We start from the raw sequence: 13738 nt of genomic DNA, 5'->3' as shown, positions 1-13738 counted from the left end.
CCACTGCTCTGACAGGAGGCGTGGCTGAGGCAGTAACGTGAGCGATGGGAACTGGCTGTAAATAGAGTTAAAGTTTCTCTCATTCGCCCCCCTCTCACCTCCTGTTATGCAGCCAGGGTCCTAACAGGCCACGGACTGGTACTGGTCCATGGCCCGGGGTTGGGGACCCCTGGGGTTGGGGGCCCCTGCCCTAACCTCTGTTTCCTCCACGCTACTCCTCCCCACCAATTCCTGCCCCCAAGCATCCCTCGCGAGCACACCGAGGTGACGAAGCCTTTCCATTCTGACCACGTCTGGCCTACGGTGTGATCTCCAGCAGGCTCCTGTGGAAGGAATGCGCCAGTAAAGGGGCGTTCCAGAGCCCCTTCCCCTACCTCAGGAGGCAAACCCCAGGTTGGACCCAGAGGAGATCCTGGGTCAGGAGCTGTGAGGGAGCCTGGAGTTGATGGGGAAGGGATACCTGAGGAGGGAACTGGGGAGCAGCTGTAAATGGTCAGAGAAGAGTGGGGCCCGATAGTTGGGACCTTGGCCATGGAACTGAGGGTCAGCTGGGGCCACAGGGCTGCCTGATTCTGCCCACAATGGCATCTACCTGTCAGGACTTTCAGAGATGCCCAGGTGGGCTAACTTGGGCTTAACAGGGTCAATCCCATAGGCAGAGGCTAGTGTCAAAGGTCAACCAGACATCTTGGGCTTTGCTGGGGCCAGTGGGGGGACTAGGGTATCCAGGGCCTGGGATCCCAGGGTCAGCCACCAACTCTCCTTAACAAGGTCAGATCTTGGTGAGAGCCGCTCGCTGCCCACCCCCTTTCCTCCTCCCCCCGACACCTGAGCTCAGGTCCCACGGCATAGCAGATGGAGGTGGGAGAGAAGCCATTGAAGGTGGAGCTCATGACAGACGTGTAGGCGCCCATGAACGGGAAGACCAGCCAGTCGCCCACATCCAGCTCCGGCAGCTGCACCTCCTTCAAGAAGAGCTTGTCAAAGGCATCACACGTGGGGCCAAAGAGGGTGCAGGGGAAGAGCGGCAGCTTGGGGCTGAGCTCCTGCAGGGACACGGGGGTGGGGAATCAGAGAAGACTCCCCGCACACACACACACCCCTACCCACCCCTCATCAAGCAGCGCATGCCCCAGGGCACCAGCAGAAAGGACTCTATCATCCACCAACACTGACCAGTTCCTGAATGGTCCCTGTGTGCCAGGCATTGCTCTTAACCCGCCCTCACGGAGCTTATGCTCTAGAGACTGACTCCAGCCCTGCCAATTCACAAGTGCAGACACAGATGGGACCTCAGCTTTCCCATCTATAAAGTGGGAAGATTTTATTTAATAATCACTCAAAATACTGGGCCTCAAACCTAGCTTCACTGAAAGTGCTTGAGGAGTTTTCATAGAGGATCATGCCAGGGTCCCAACCCATGAGAAATTCCGATATCAGTGGTGTGGGGCCTGGTCCAGGCAGAGAAGTATTAAAATTTCCCAGTTGATTCTGGTGTGAAGCAAAGTTTGAGAATCTCTACTTCCTAAGTCTCCTGCATCTCCAAGATTCAGGGACTCCAGAAAAACAGACAGAAAGACAGATGGCCAAAGAGAAGCATACACCCCTCCACAGACCGATGGACCTAGACACCCATCTTCCCGCATAGGTGTGAATCACCAGGCCCACACAGAAGTGCACATGCCAATACGCACAGACACACTTGCACATCCTGGCACACGCAGAGGGCGTGACAACCCACTAAGCCACCAGTAATCTGAGCCCCTTCGCCTCTCCCACTGGTAGCAGGGAATCCTGCCCAAGGCGGGGCTGGACCAGGTGAGTTCTAGGAGGTGCCAGAGCCATGAAACCTTCTCCTTACCTTCACCACAATGGGCATCCTGGGTTCAGACTCCCTGGAAAAGATGCGGAATGTGCCATAGTGGCCATCATTGAGATAGTACAGCAGCTTCCGGCGGCCTCCTGAGGGCAGGCAGAGGGCAGCACTGAGCTGTGCTCAACCAGGGCTCACCCTCAACACCTGAGCCCAGCACCTGTGGGGGAGCCCTGACCCTCTGCCCAGCACTGGATACCCCCTGTTCCCTGCTCCAGGAGTCTTCTCTGAGCCCATAGACAGTTGGGGCCTGTCCTCTGTACCCGCATTGCCCCTCCGCTTCTGCCCTCCACCTTTCAGTGTTCCCCTCTTCTCCTCTTCATCTTCCTCTTCCAAATAAGAATAATCTAACTAGACCTCCTTAGTGGTCCAGTGGTTAAGAATCCACCTGCCGATTCAGGGAATACAGGTTCGATCCCTGGTCTGGGAAGAACCCATGTGCCGTGGAGCAACTAAGCCTGTGTGCCACGACTACTGAGCCCGCGCTAGGGCCTGCGAGCCGCAGCAACAGAAGGCCTGTGCCTACAGCCCGAGCTGTAGAGCTAGAGAGGTCCCCGCGATGAGAAGCCGGTGCACCACAACTAGAGAACAGCCCCCAAGTGCCAAAACTGGAGACAGCCTGCGTGCAGCAACAAAGACCCAGCAGAGCCAATAAATAAACAAGAGAACAATCTAACATGCCATATAACTCAGGCATTGTTCTCAGTTCCCTACATGTATTCAACTATTTAATCCTAACTACCCTCTGAGCGGGTTCAGTGAGCCTGCTTTACGGTTGAAAAAACAGTCTTGTCAGCAGTCATGTAGGGGACTGTGGCAGGGCTGGGATTTGCCCCCAGATCTCAGGCCTCATGTTCTCTGCCCTCCCCTTAGACCAGGTGCCCTGAGCACCTGCTGCATGAGTCAAACTGGGAGCAAACGGTCTTTTCATGACTTGATTCCATCATGCTTGGTCCTTAGTGATGTGCTAATTTATCAATTTCCTTCCTCAAAGGGGTACCTGTCTAAACTACATTTTCTTATTTTCTATATTCTTTTTTCTTTTCTCTATATTCTCGATGCTCCAGCATCCGGGGCCTTGCTGACCCAGCGAGACTGCTCCTCCCCGGGCTGGTTAATTTCTAGAGACAGCAAATAACTGCCTTGCAAGTATGCCTTGCCCGTGCAAGCCAACCAATCCAGTGACCATACTGCAAACCACCTCCTGGATGGAACTCAGAACTTGAAGCACTACCTCTGGCCTAATCTTCCTAGGGCAGTCCTTACCCCCCACAACCCACTGAAATTATTCAAACTAACCAATCCCAAACCTGCCAGTCCAACTCACGCTGATTCACCCATTCTGTTCCTCAAAAACCACAACAGAGGCTCTGACCAGTGTTCCCCTGTGTCCTTCTGCTTCCTGATCCATCCCGTCCTTCCCCTTGTGGCCCTGAGTGGCCTGCCTTGCCTCTGGGTTCTCCAGAGGAAGCTTTATGGCAGTTACTTCCAGGTCTTACACAAACTGATTAAAACACATCCCAGGTATTATCACCCTGCTTATTTAACTTATATGCAGAGTACATCATGTGAAATGCTGGGCTAGATGAAGGTCAAGCTGGAATCAACATTACTAGGAGAAATATCAGCAACCTCAGATATATAGATGATACCACTCTAATGGCAGAAAGTGAAGAGGAACTAAAGAGCCTCTTGATGAGGGTGAGAGAGGAAAATGAAAAAGCTGTCTTGGAACTCAACATTCTGGGGAGGGAGGTGATAGGCAGGTTCAAGAGAGAGGGGACACATACTTTATTACTGGCTTCTTTGGTAGCTCAACCAGTAAAGAATCTGCCTGTAGTGCAAGAGACCAGGGTTCAATCCTTGGGTTGGGAAGATCCCATGGAAAAGGAAATGGCAACCCACTCCAGTATCCTTGCTTGAAAAATCCCATGGACAGAGGAGCCTGGTGGGCTACAGTCCATGGGGCTGTAAAGAGTCGAGCACGACTGAGCAACTAACACAACATGGCTGATTTGTGTTGATGTTTGGCAGAAACAAATACAATTCTATAAAGCAATTATCCTTCAATTAAAAAAATAAAGCTCAATATTCAAAAAACAAAGATGGTCCCATCTCTTCATAGCAAATAGATGGGGAAAAAGTGGAAACAGTGACAGACATTCTTTTCTTGGGGCTCCAAAATCACTGTGGTTGGTGACTGTAGCCATGAAATTAAAAGACACTTGCTCCTTGGAAGAAAAGCTATGACAAACCTAGACAGTGTATTAAAAAGAAGAGACATCTCTTTGCCAACCAAGAACCATATAGTCAAAGTTGTGGTTTTTCCAGTAGTCATGTGTGGATGTGAGAATGGGACCATAAAGAAGGCTGGCTGACCACCAAAGAATTGATGCTTTCCAGCTGCGGTGCTGGAGAAGACTCTTGAGAATCCCTTGGACAGCAAGGAGATCCAACCAGGCAATCCTAAAGGCAATCAACCCTGAATATTCACTGGAAGGACTGGAGCTGAAACTGAAGCTGCAATACTTTGGCCACCCGATGGGAAGAGCCAACTCCTTGGAAAAGACCCTGATGCTGAGAAAAACTGAGGGCAGGATGAGAAAAGGCAGCGACAGAGAATCAGATAGTTGGATAGCATCATCGACTCAATGGACATAAATTTGAGCAAGCTCTCGGAGACAGCGAAGGACAGGAAAGCCTGGTGTGCTGCTGTCGCAAAATCAGACACACCTTAGCAACTGAACAACAACAAAGTACATATAAAAACATTGCCCTACTCTGACAAGTATGGGGTACAGCACAGTTGTCACTTCCCTCCATCTAAACACTCTGCCTCTATTGATGTTGCCAATGTAAGCATGTGATAGCTTTCTCTCCAGCACCATCATACTTCTGATGCATATTGAAGTAGTGGTCACCTATGACCCCCAGACCCTTTGGACAGGACCGACTGCCAAGGCAGTGTCTTCACAACCACTTTTCATCTGTTCTTAGAATATTGCTTTCTGGAATCTAAACTCAGGATTTTGCGCTGATTTCTGTTAGCATTTGAAGCATTTCATAATATTTGGGCATTTAGATGCCCAGATCCTTCTGAATACTGATTTTCTGCTCTCCCCACTGACCCCAATGTACTTCCTACCATCCTCTCCCCTCTTTCTTAGTTGCCATCACTGAAGCCACAGCCCCAGTTGTCCCTAAACTACCTAGTCATGAGAGGTAGTCAAGACACCGCTAATGTCAAGAGCTCAGGTCTGCTTGGCATGTGGTGCAAATCCAAGTGCAAAGGTGTGCGTCAGGCAGACCAGGTCCAGTTGTATCTCTGACTAGCTGTGATGCCTCGGACAAGTTCCTTCCTCTCTCTAAGCCTCACTATCTCTGCCTTTAAAATGGGAATGAACCCAAATTACTTCACCCCAAGTTCTACTCACAAACTGTTGAGCAGAAAGGAGAGAAAATGCATATTTCACACATGATAGATATTTAATAATTGGCAACACTTGTTATTATGGGAATAAAAATAATGAGTCCCTAAGGACTTCCCTGGTGCTCCAGATTAATACTGCGCTTCCGCTGAAGGGAGCATGGGTTCAATCCCTGGTCAGGGAGCTGAGATACCACATGCCCCGTGGGGTGGCCAAGAAAAAAAGCAACACACATACAAAAATTACCCCTACCATAGTAAAGATGCAAATTTTAAAAATAAGCCCTTAATACTTAGAGTTTTGTTAAATGATGACTTGAAATCATAGGCTTCCTATCACAATATCCTTTAATCAGAAGTTTTGTGAAGAAATGCAATCAGCTGACACAAGTTTCTTGGGATTACAAACCTGTGGGCCAATCATTTGTCAAAAGGATAAGGGAGGAGATTAAAGCAGCTTATAAATATTTATATGTCAGTTATCATAAAGCAGCAAAGAATAAAAGCACTAAGCCAGTGGGGAAGATCTATTCATGTTCTCATCTTATCGTGAAATGGAGTTTCTGGTTAGCTCACTTTGTGTGAAAACCAAAAGCTGCAAAAATAACAGTCTAAAAGAGCTCCTACGGTGGTTGACCTCGACTGTCAAAGGTTTACCATTACCCTACAGATGTCACCCTTAACCTTCAGGCCGTGATGACAATGGTGCCTTCTTATATATATTGCAAGAGTTTGCATTTACTCACCATATTTTTGGCACCGGAACCTGCACCTGTTAGATAATGCTTGCTGGATGAATTTAAGGTGCACAGCAGCACGATTTTGTCCTTGAACCTCATGGGCTATATTCTGTGACTTTACCTCCATAAATGCCGTATAAATCCATTGGCTACTTAGGAAAAATGAAGACCTTTCATCTTGCTTCTCACCTCCCAGTCTGAGAACAATAAAATAGTGATACTAACAGGTTCATTCTCATATCCAATTCAAAGCTTGTTTACTGCTAATTAGGCATTCGGGGCTGGAGCCCAGACCCCCTACCCATCCTCCACTCCAGGGCCCGGGAATGCCTGGACAGTGGCCTGCCCACCCACCAGGCTCCAGCACAGCCTTCTTGGCAATGATGTTGATAGCGGTCATGCAGACAGATGTTGCATAGAAGCGTCCGGGCTCTGCGATGATCTCGATGCCACTCCCCTTGGGGAAGTCCTGGGCCAGGGCGGTGTTGATCACTCCTGCCACCTGCAGGGACAGACCCAGACTTTAATATGGCCAGTCCATCTGAGGGGTGCTTTACCTGCACACTCTCCCTTCATTCCCTTGACAGCTGTGTGGGGAGTCGTTATCTCCATTTTACTAGGGAGGAAACAGGTCAATGCTGTGGCCCATGGTGGGGAAGTAGCTTGTCCAAGGTCACATAGCACCCTGAGATGTCTGAATTTGGGACCACTTAAACACAGTCAGCAAAGAGAAAATGTTCCCCAGGTCTCAAGTATAACAAACTTCTACCTGACTGTAGCTTAAGGGGGGATAGCAACTAACACCTCTAAAGGAAGACACGGAGCCAGATACACAAGGGCTCATACATGTACACAGGCCGTGCAAGTGTAGTCAGACAAAGACCTCTCAACAAAGACAAACCTCAGTCACACACGCATGCGACTTACAGTTCCATGACCTCCTCATATGCAAACAAACGCACTCAGTCTCCTGAACCCAAGCTGGAGCACCCGGCTCCCTCTCATCCTCCCCGTCACCTCCTCAAACTCAGGGTCGGAGCCTTCCTCTCCGGGGAAGCCCCCTCCGATGTCCAGGAGGCTCATGTCATGCCCAATCCTGCTGCCCATCTCAAACACGCGCCGGCAGTCGGCGATGGCCTTCGCGAAGTTATGGGGTGTCTGGCATCTTGAGCCCACATGGAAGCTGAACACACATCAAGTGACATGTAGAGAAACACCCGTGAAAAAGCAAAGGTCAGTAGGAAGAGAGACAGGGGCAGAAACACCGAAGCATGGTCATCCTTGAGTTGGAGCACTCGAGACTGTGTGGTGGTCACCTCTCTTAGCAGCCCCTTCCAAGTGCATCATTGCAGGGGCCTCCCTTCTTCTCCCCCTTGGAAGGCGTGTGCTCAGAACCCGGATCCCCATGCCTGTGAGGAGGGCCAGGTTGGATGAGGCCAGAGCAAAAGTTCAAGGGGGTGCCACAATACTAAATTATCAAGATAAAGAATATTTAATGTAATTGTTGTAAAGAGCAAAACTGATTTAGAAACATCTACAATGACGAAAATACTAAAATGTAAATAAAGACAAGATTCCCTGGTGGTCCGGGGGTTAAGAATCCACCTTGCCATACAGGGGACCCAGGTTCGATCCCTGATGGGGAACTAAGATTCCACGTGCCAGGGAGCAACGAGGCCCGTGTGCTGCAGCTACCAAGTCCACACGCCACAGCTAGAGAGCCCGTGCTCTGAAACCAAAGACCCCACGTGACACAACTAAGGCCCAACAAAGCCAGATTAAATAAACATTAAAAATAAAAAGGTGCTTTATATATACAAAAGTGGTAACAGTAGTTGAACCCTGAAGCAAAAGGAAAAATGAGAAATGCCAATCTTGTCTTTCAAGTTTTAATATTTTTCTCATCATGATTTTTTGCATTATTTTTCATTTTTTCAAATATTGTATTCAGTTCAGTTCAGTCGCTAAAATATTCTTTAGCTAGAGTACTAACTTTTTTAACATCCCCTTAAATTTTGCACCCAAGACCTTTGCCCCCTTTGCCCCACCCTAATCCCAGATAACATCCAGCTTCTTCGCTGAGAAGAGAGAAGCATCATGAGGCCCAGAAGGGCTTCGGCTGACCAGAGCGTAGCCAGGAAGCCAAAGGCTGGAGGTAGACAGTGGAAATTTTGTCAAGAGAACACACTGGTCATAGCAAACACTCTTCTTCCAACAACATGAAATGATGCTACACATGGGCATCACCAGATAGTCAATACTGAAATCAGATTGATTACATTCTCTGCAGCTGAAAATGGAGAATGTCTATATGTTTAGCAAAAGCAAGGCCTGGACCTGGCTATGGCTCTGAGCTTATAGCAAAATTCAGGCTTAAATTGAAGAAAGTAGGGAAAACCACTAGGCCATTCAGGTATGACCTAAATCAAATCCCTGATGATTATACAGTAGCAGTGACAAGTAGATTCAAGGGATTAGATCTAATAGACAGAGTGCCTGAAGAACTGTGGACAGAAGTTTGTGACATCATACAGGAGACAGTAAGAAGACTGCCTCTTCTTAGAAAACAAGAAAAAGAAATACAAAAAGGCAAAGTGATTGTCTGAGGAGGCCTTGCAAATAGCTGAGATAAAAAGAGAAGTGAAAAGCAAGGCAGAAAAGGAAAGATGTACCCAACTGAATGCAGAGTTCCAGAGTGTAGCAAGGAAAGAAAAGAAAGCCTTCCTAAGCAAACAATGCAAAGAAACAGAGGAAAACAACAGAATGGGAAAGACTAGAAATCTCTTCAAGAAAATTGGAGACATCAAGGGAACATTTCGTACAAGGATGGGCATGATAAAGGACAGAAATAGTTAGGACCTAACAGAAGCAGAACAGATTAAGAGGTGGCAAGAACACACAGAAGAACTATACCAAAAGTGTCTTAGTGCCCCAGATAGCCACGATAGTGTGGTCACTTATCCAGAGCCAGACATCCTGGAGGGTGAAGTTAAGTGGGCCTTAAGAAGCATTACTATGAACACAGCTAGTGGAGTTGATGGAATTCCAGCTGAGCTATTTCAAATCATAAAAGATGATGCTATTAAAGTTCTGTACTCAATATGCCAGTAAATTTGGAAAATTCAGCAGTGGCCACAGGACTGCAAAAGGTCTGTTTTCATTTCAATCCCAAAGAAGGGCAGTGCCAAAGAATGTTTGAGCTACCACACAATTGTACTCATTTCACAAGCTAGCAAGGCCATGCTCAAAATCCTTCAAGGTAGGCTTCAGCAGTATGTGAGCCAAGAACTTCCAGATGTACAAGCTGGGTTTAGAAAAGGCAGAGGAATTAGAGATCAGATTGTTGACATCCGTTGGATCATAGAGAAAGCAAGGGAATTCAAGGAAAGCATCTACATCTGCTTCATTGACTTTGTTAAAGCCTTTGACAGTGTGGATCACAACAAACTGTGGAAAATTCTTCAAGAGATGGGAATACCAGACCACCTTACCTGCCTCCTGAGAAACCTGTACGCAGGTTAAGAAGCAACAGTTAGAACAGGACATGGAAAAATTGACTGGTTCAAAATTGGGAAAGGAGTATGAGAAGGTTGTATATTGTCACCCTGATTATTTAACTTATATGCAGAAAACATCATTTGAAATGTTGGACTGGATGTATCACAAGCTGAAATCAAGACTGCCAGAAGAAATATCAACAACCTCAGATATGTAGATGATACCATTTATTGGCAGTAAGTGAAAAGGAACTAAAGAGCCTCTTGATGAGGGTGAAAAGGGAGAGTGAAAAAGCTGGCTTAAAACTCAACATTCAAAAACTAAGATCATGGTATCCAGTCCCATCACTTCATGGCAAATAGAAGGGGGAAAAGTGGAAGCAGTGACATTCTTTTCTTGGGCTCCAAAATCACTTTGAATGGTGACTGCAGTCTTGAAATTAAAAGGCACTTGCTCCTTGGAAGAAAAGCTATGACAAACCTAGACAGTGTATTAAAAAGCAGAGACATCAGTTTGCCGACAAAGGTCTGTATGACTAGTCAAAGCTATGGTTTTTCCAGTAGTCATGTGTGGATGTGAGAGTTGGACCATAAAGAAAGCTGAAGAATTGATGCTTTCAAATTGCGGTGCTTGAGAAGACTCTTAAGAGTCCCTTGGACTGCAAGGATATCAAACCAGTCAATCCTAAAGAAAATAAACCCTGAATTTTCATTGGAAGGGCTGATGCTGGAAGCTGAAACTCCAATACTTTGGCCACCCGATGTGAAGAGCTGACTCCTTAGAAAAGACCCTGATGCTGGGAAGGATTGAAGGCAGGAGAAGGGGGTGACCTGATGAGATAGTTGGATGACAACTGGCTCAATGGACGTGAATTTGAGCAAACTCCAGGAGATAGTGATGGACAGGGAAGCCTGGTGTGCTGCAGTCCACAGGGTCACAAAAGAGTCAGACACGACTTAGCAACTGAATTACAACAATGGACAGTGGAAACCAAGACTCCTGGCTCCTCCTTTCCAGGCGGGGAAAGCCAGTGCACTCACCTGGTTCCAACCACAGCCAACCCCAGGTCCCTGGCAGACTTGAGCAGATGTTCACACACCTCCAGCCTGGCCCCAAACTTAGAGCTCAGGGGAAAGAGACTGCCACTGTCCTGGGTCCACAGCCGGAGGACCAGCCTGGGAGAGGGGTGCAAAGGGCATCAGAATTTCTTAGGCACATGAGCCCCAAGGCCCCCCATCCTACCTCCCTCCAGCTTCCCACCCACTTCTGCCTAGCTCGTCTGGACTGTCTAGCCATGGAGACCCAAAGAGTGAACACACTCACTACCTACAGGCTTCTGTCCAGGCAAGAAAAAGCAGGAAAAGGATAAAATTATAAATACACCTTCTACAGGCCTCCACATTACAGGATCAGAGATGTTAAATAACTTTCCTAAGATCACACAGCGTGTGACAAACCAATCTGAAGTGTGATCCCTGGCCTCCCTGACTCCGATACGAGTGTCTTTTCCACAAGGTCAGCTAACGCCGGACCACCTAGTGCTAGGCTCTGCCCAGTGTCTATGCGGACACAGGCATTGTTTATTTGGCATCAATGGACACCAGCGAAGGCATCAGGCCACTGGCCCAAATTCTTGTACTTTGCTGCTTTGGCCTGTGCCAGTCACCACATGAGTCTTCCTGCATCAGATTCCTGCAGCCAGTTCCAACAGCCGGAGTCCCAGCTTTAAGGTCCCTTTTTCCACCTGTCTCTACTTGTTTGCACCCACTCCCTGCTGGTCTCACCTGGCCCCAGGATGATGCTGGGCCACCTTGATTAGCTCCTCCTCGCTGTCGAACACCAGGAGATTCACCCCGTGGAGGGCAGCAAAGCGGATGTGGGAGACAGGCTTGCAGGGGTTGGCATAGACGATGCATGAGGGAGCCACGCCCAGGGCCAGCACCTGCTCCAGCTCGCCCTGGCATGGGTGAGAGCCAGAGTGGGGAGCTGCCCTGATGCCCCTCTATTCTCTGGGGATGGGAACCCTGGGCATGAGCCAAAGGGACTGCCCTTAACTGAACCCCTATTGTGCAGTGTGCTGAACATGACTGTGCCCTTTAGGTTCCTAGAATCTTCCAAATGATCAGGCTGTGCTAGGACAGGAACAGCATCTGTGTCTTCAAGCTTGTGCTTCCCCTCATTCGCTCAAGCTGTCTGCCTTAGTCACAGGGACCAATGGGAGACTGATCCCCCGTAGGGCACTCATTTATCCTTTCCCAAACAGTTGAGGACTAGGAGAGTCAGCCCCTGTTGAGGAGCTGCAGTCTCCACTCCAGGACCCCAGGCAACCCGCCTTTTTTCCCCAGGAAGTGTTGGGCTTGTGAATGAGTCAGCTGGCTGAGGCTCACCTGGCTGGCACAGTCGAAGCTGGTGCCCAGGGCGGCCAGGACACGCAGCATCCAGGGGCTGCTGCTGCACTTTACCGAGTAGAAGGGTGAGACCCGCGGCAGGGCCTGGCGGAAGAGCTGGTGGCGGCTGGCCAGCACGCCCAGGTCAGCCACCATGAAAGCGTCTCGGCAGTCCTGCCGGGACAGTGAAAGAGAAACAGAAGCCTGGGTAGAGGGTTATCTCACCTGATCCTCAAAACAACACTATGCAGTAAGTACTATTGCTGTTGTCGTTTCAGATTTGGGAAAAAAAGTTTCGGAAAGAAGTCACTGGCTCAAGGTCACAGAGAAAGTGCATGGCTAGGATAGAGTTTGATGCCAGGTCTTCTAACTTTTTTCCAGTAGTCATGTATGGATGGGAGATTTGGACCATGAAGAAGGCTGAGAGCTGAAGATCTGATACTTTTGTGGTGCTGGAGAATACTCTTGAGAGTCCCTTGAACTTCAAGGAGATTAAAGCAGTTAAATCCTAAAGGAAATCAGCCCTGAATTTCATTGGAAGGACTGATGCTGAAGCCCTAATTCTTTGGCTACCTGACGCGAAGAACCAACTCACTGGAAAGGACCCTGATGCTGGGAAAGATTGAAAGCAAAAGGAGAAGGGGCTGGCAGAGAGCGAGATGGTTGGACAGCATCACCAGCTCAATGGACACGAATCTGAGCGAACTCTGGGAGCCAGTGAAGGACAAGGAAGCCCATGTGCTACTGTCCATGGGTCACAAAGAATTGGACATGACTTAGCAACTGAACAACCACAACTTCTAACTCTTAAAATAGGGGGACAAGAGGGAAACAATCTTTGTAGATCAAGAAAGGGGAAAGACAGCTCCAACCCTCAACCAGGCAGCTTGGCACTGGGTAAAACCTCCAAGTGGTAGCATGGGGAGGGAGCTAGAAGGGGACAGAATGATTCTATCACCCCAGCAGAGCAGAGCTTTGAAATAAGACCTAGGAAACTGACATAAAACCAGAAAACAGAAAGTCTTATTTCTTGCCCCCAAAGCAGGCACTGAGACAGCCTCATCCTTCCTTACTTCCCCCCTCCCGTCTCCCTCCTTCTCTACCGAATCAGAGAGTTCCTTGATCTTCTTCAGGACCACATCCCAGGCAGTTTCTCCAGGCTCCAGGGCAATGATATCCTTTGGCCATGTACTTCCAGGGCTTTCTTTACTCTCCTTTGAGTTCCCGATGGGAATGCTGACCCCCGATGCTCCAACCAAACCCTCAGCCAGGCGCGGTTTCGACATCCTAAAAAGGGCTGGCACTGAGATAGGACCTCTTCCCTCCTCCCAGCTCCCCACTGGCCCCAGAGCCAGAGTTCTCAGGCTGTAACTTCTCAGCCATTCCTTTCAGCTACCGCAGCTCCATAGAGCCCTCTTGAATTTTCCCGTCTGTAAAATGGGCCACTGGTCGGGCCCAGTCTGCTTCAGAGACCTCGTAAGGGACCAAGCAAGACACACAGGCTGTGCACAAGGAACAGAGGCTTGGCATCCTCCTCCGGGCTCCTCCACACAGATGTTCCCATTCGCAGATGGGAAAACTGAGGCTGGGAAGGGTAAGTGCAGAGTTTCAGGATCTTCAGATTGTAGGGTTCAGAGCCAGGGCCCAGGAGATGATCCAGGTCCAGGGTCCCCATTCTACACACAGGAATGAGAGGCCCAGAGAGAGGAAGGGACTTGATCGAGGTCACCAAACGGTCAGTGGCAGAGCTGGGACTGGCACCTGGGGTCTCTAGACCAGAAGTGGACCTGCCGCCAGCCAGGCATCCCTGAGA

The 13738-nt window shown here is 48.9% G+C and overlaps 1 protein-coding gene across 1 annotated transcript; it reads right to left on the bottom strand.

Moving 5' to 3' along the window:
• On the bottom strand, window positions 299-13211 carry LOC102173140 (antizyme inhibitor 2-like). Its single transcript, XM_018066322.1, has 9 exons — window positions 13029-13211; window positions 11926-12099; window positions 11323-11495; window positions 10579-10713; window positions 7058-7223; window positions 6395-6542; window positions 1862-1962; window positions 829-1046; window positions 299-323 (listed from the first exon to the last, which is right to left on the bottom strand). Exons 1-9 carry the CDS (start codon window positions 13209-13211, stop codon window positions 299-301), a joined length of 1323 nt encoding a protein of 440 aa, XP_017921811.1.

The sequence above is a fragment of the Capra hircus genome, chromosome 2 (genome assembly GCF_001704415.2).
Source record: "Capra hircus breed San Clemente chromosome 2, ASM170441v1, whole genome shotgun sequence".
Lineage (NCBI taxonomy): Eukaryota > Metazoa > Chordata > Mammalia > Artiodactyla > Bovidae > Capra > Capra hircus.
This window is presented reverse-complemented; position numbering and strand designations above follow the sequence as displayed.

Bases quoted from the DNA above. Each gene is read 5' to 3' on its own strand.
- LOC102173140 (XM_018066322.1), bottom strand. From the start codon at position 13,211: ATGTCGAAACCGCGCCTGGCTGAGGGTTTGGTTGGAGCATCGGGGGTC. The intron at 12,100-13,028 runs GTAGAGAAGGAG...CTGTCCCGGCAG, and splicing joins TCAAGGAACTCTCTGATTCG to GACTGCCGAGACGCTTTCAT. The intron at 1,047-1,861 runs GTAAGGAGAAGG...GTGTCCCTGCAG, and splicing joins GGATGCCCATTGTGGTGAAG to GAGCTCAGCCCCAAGCTGCC.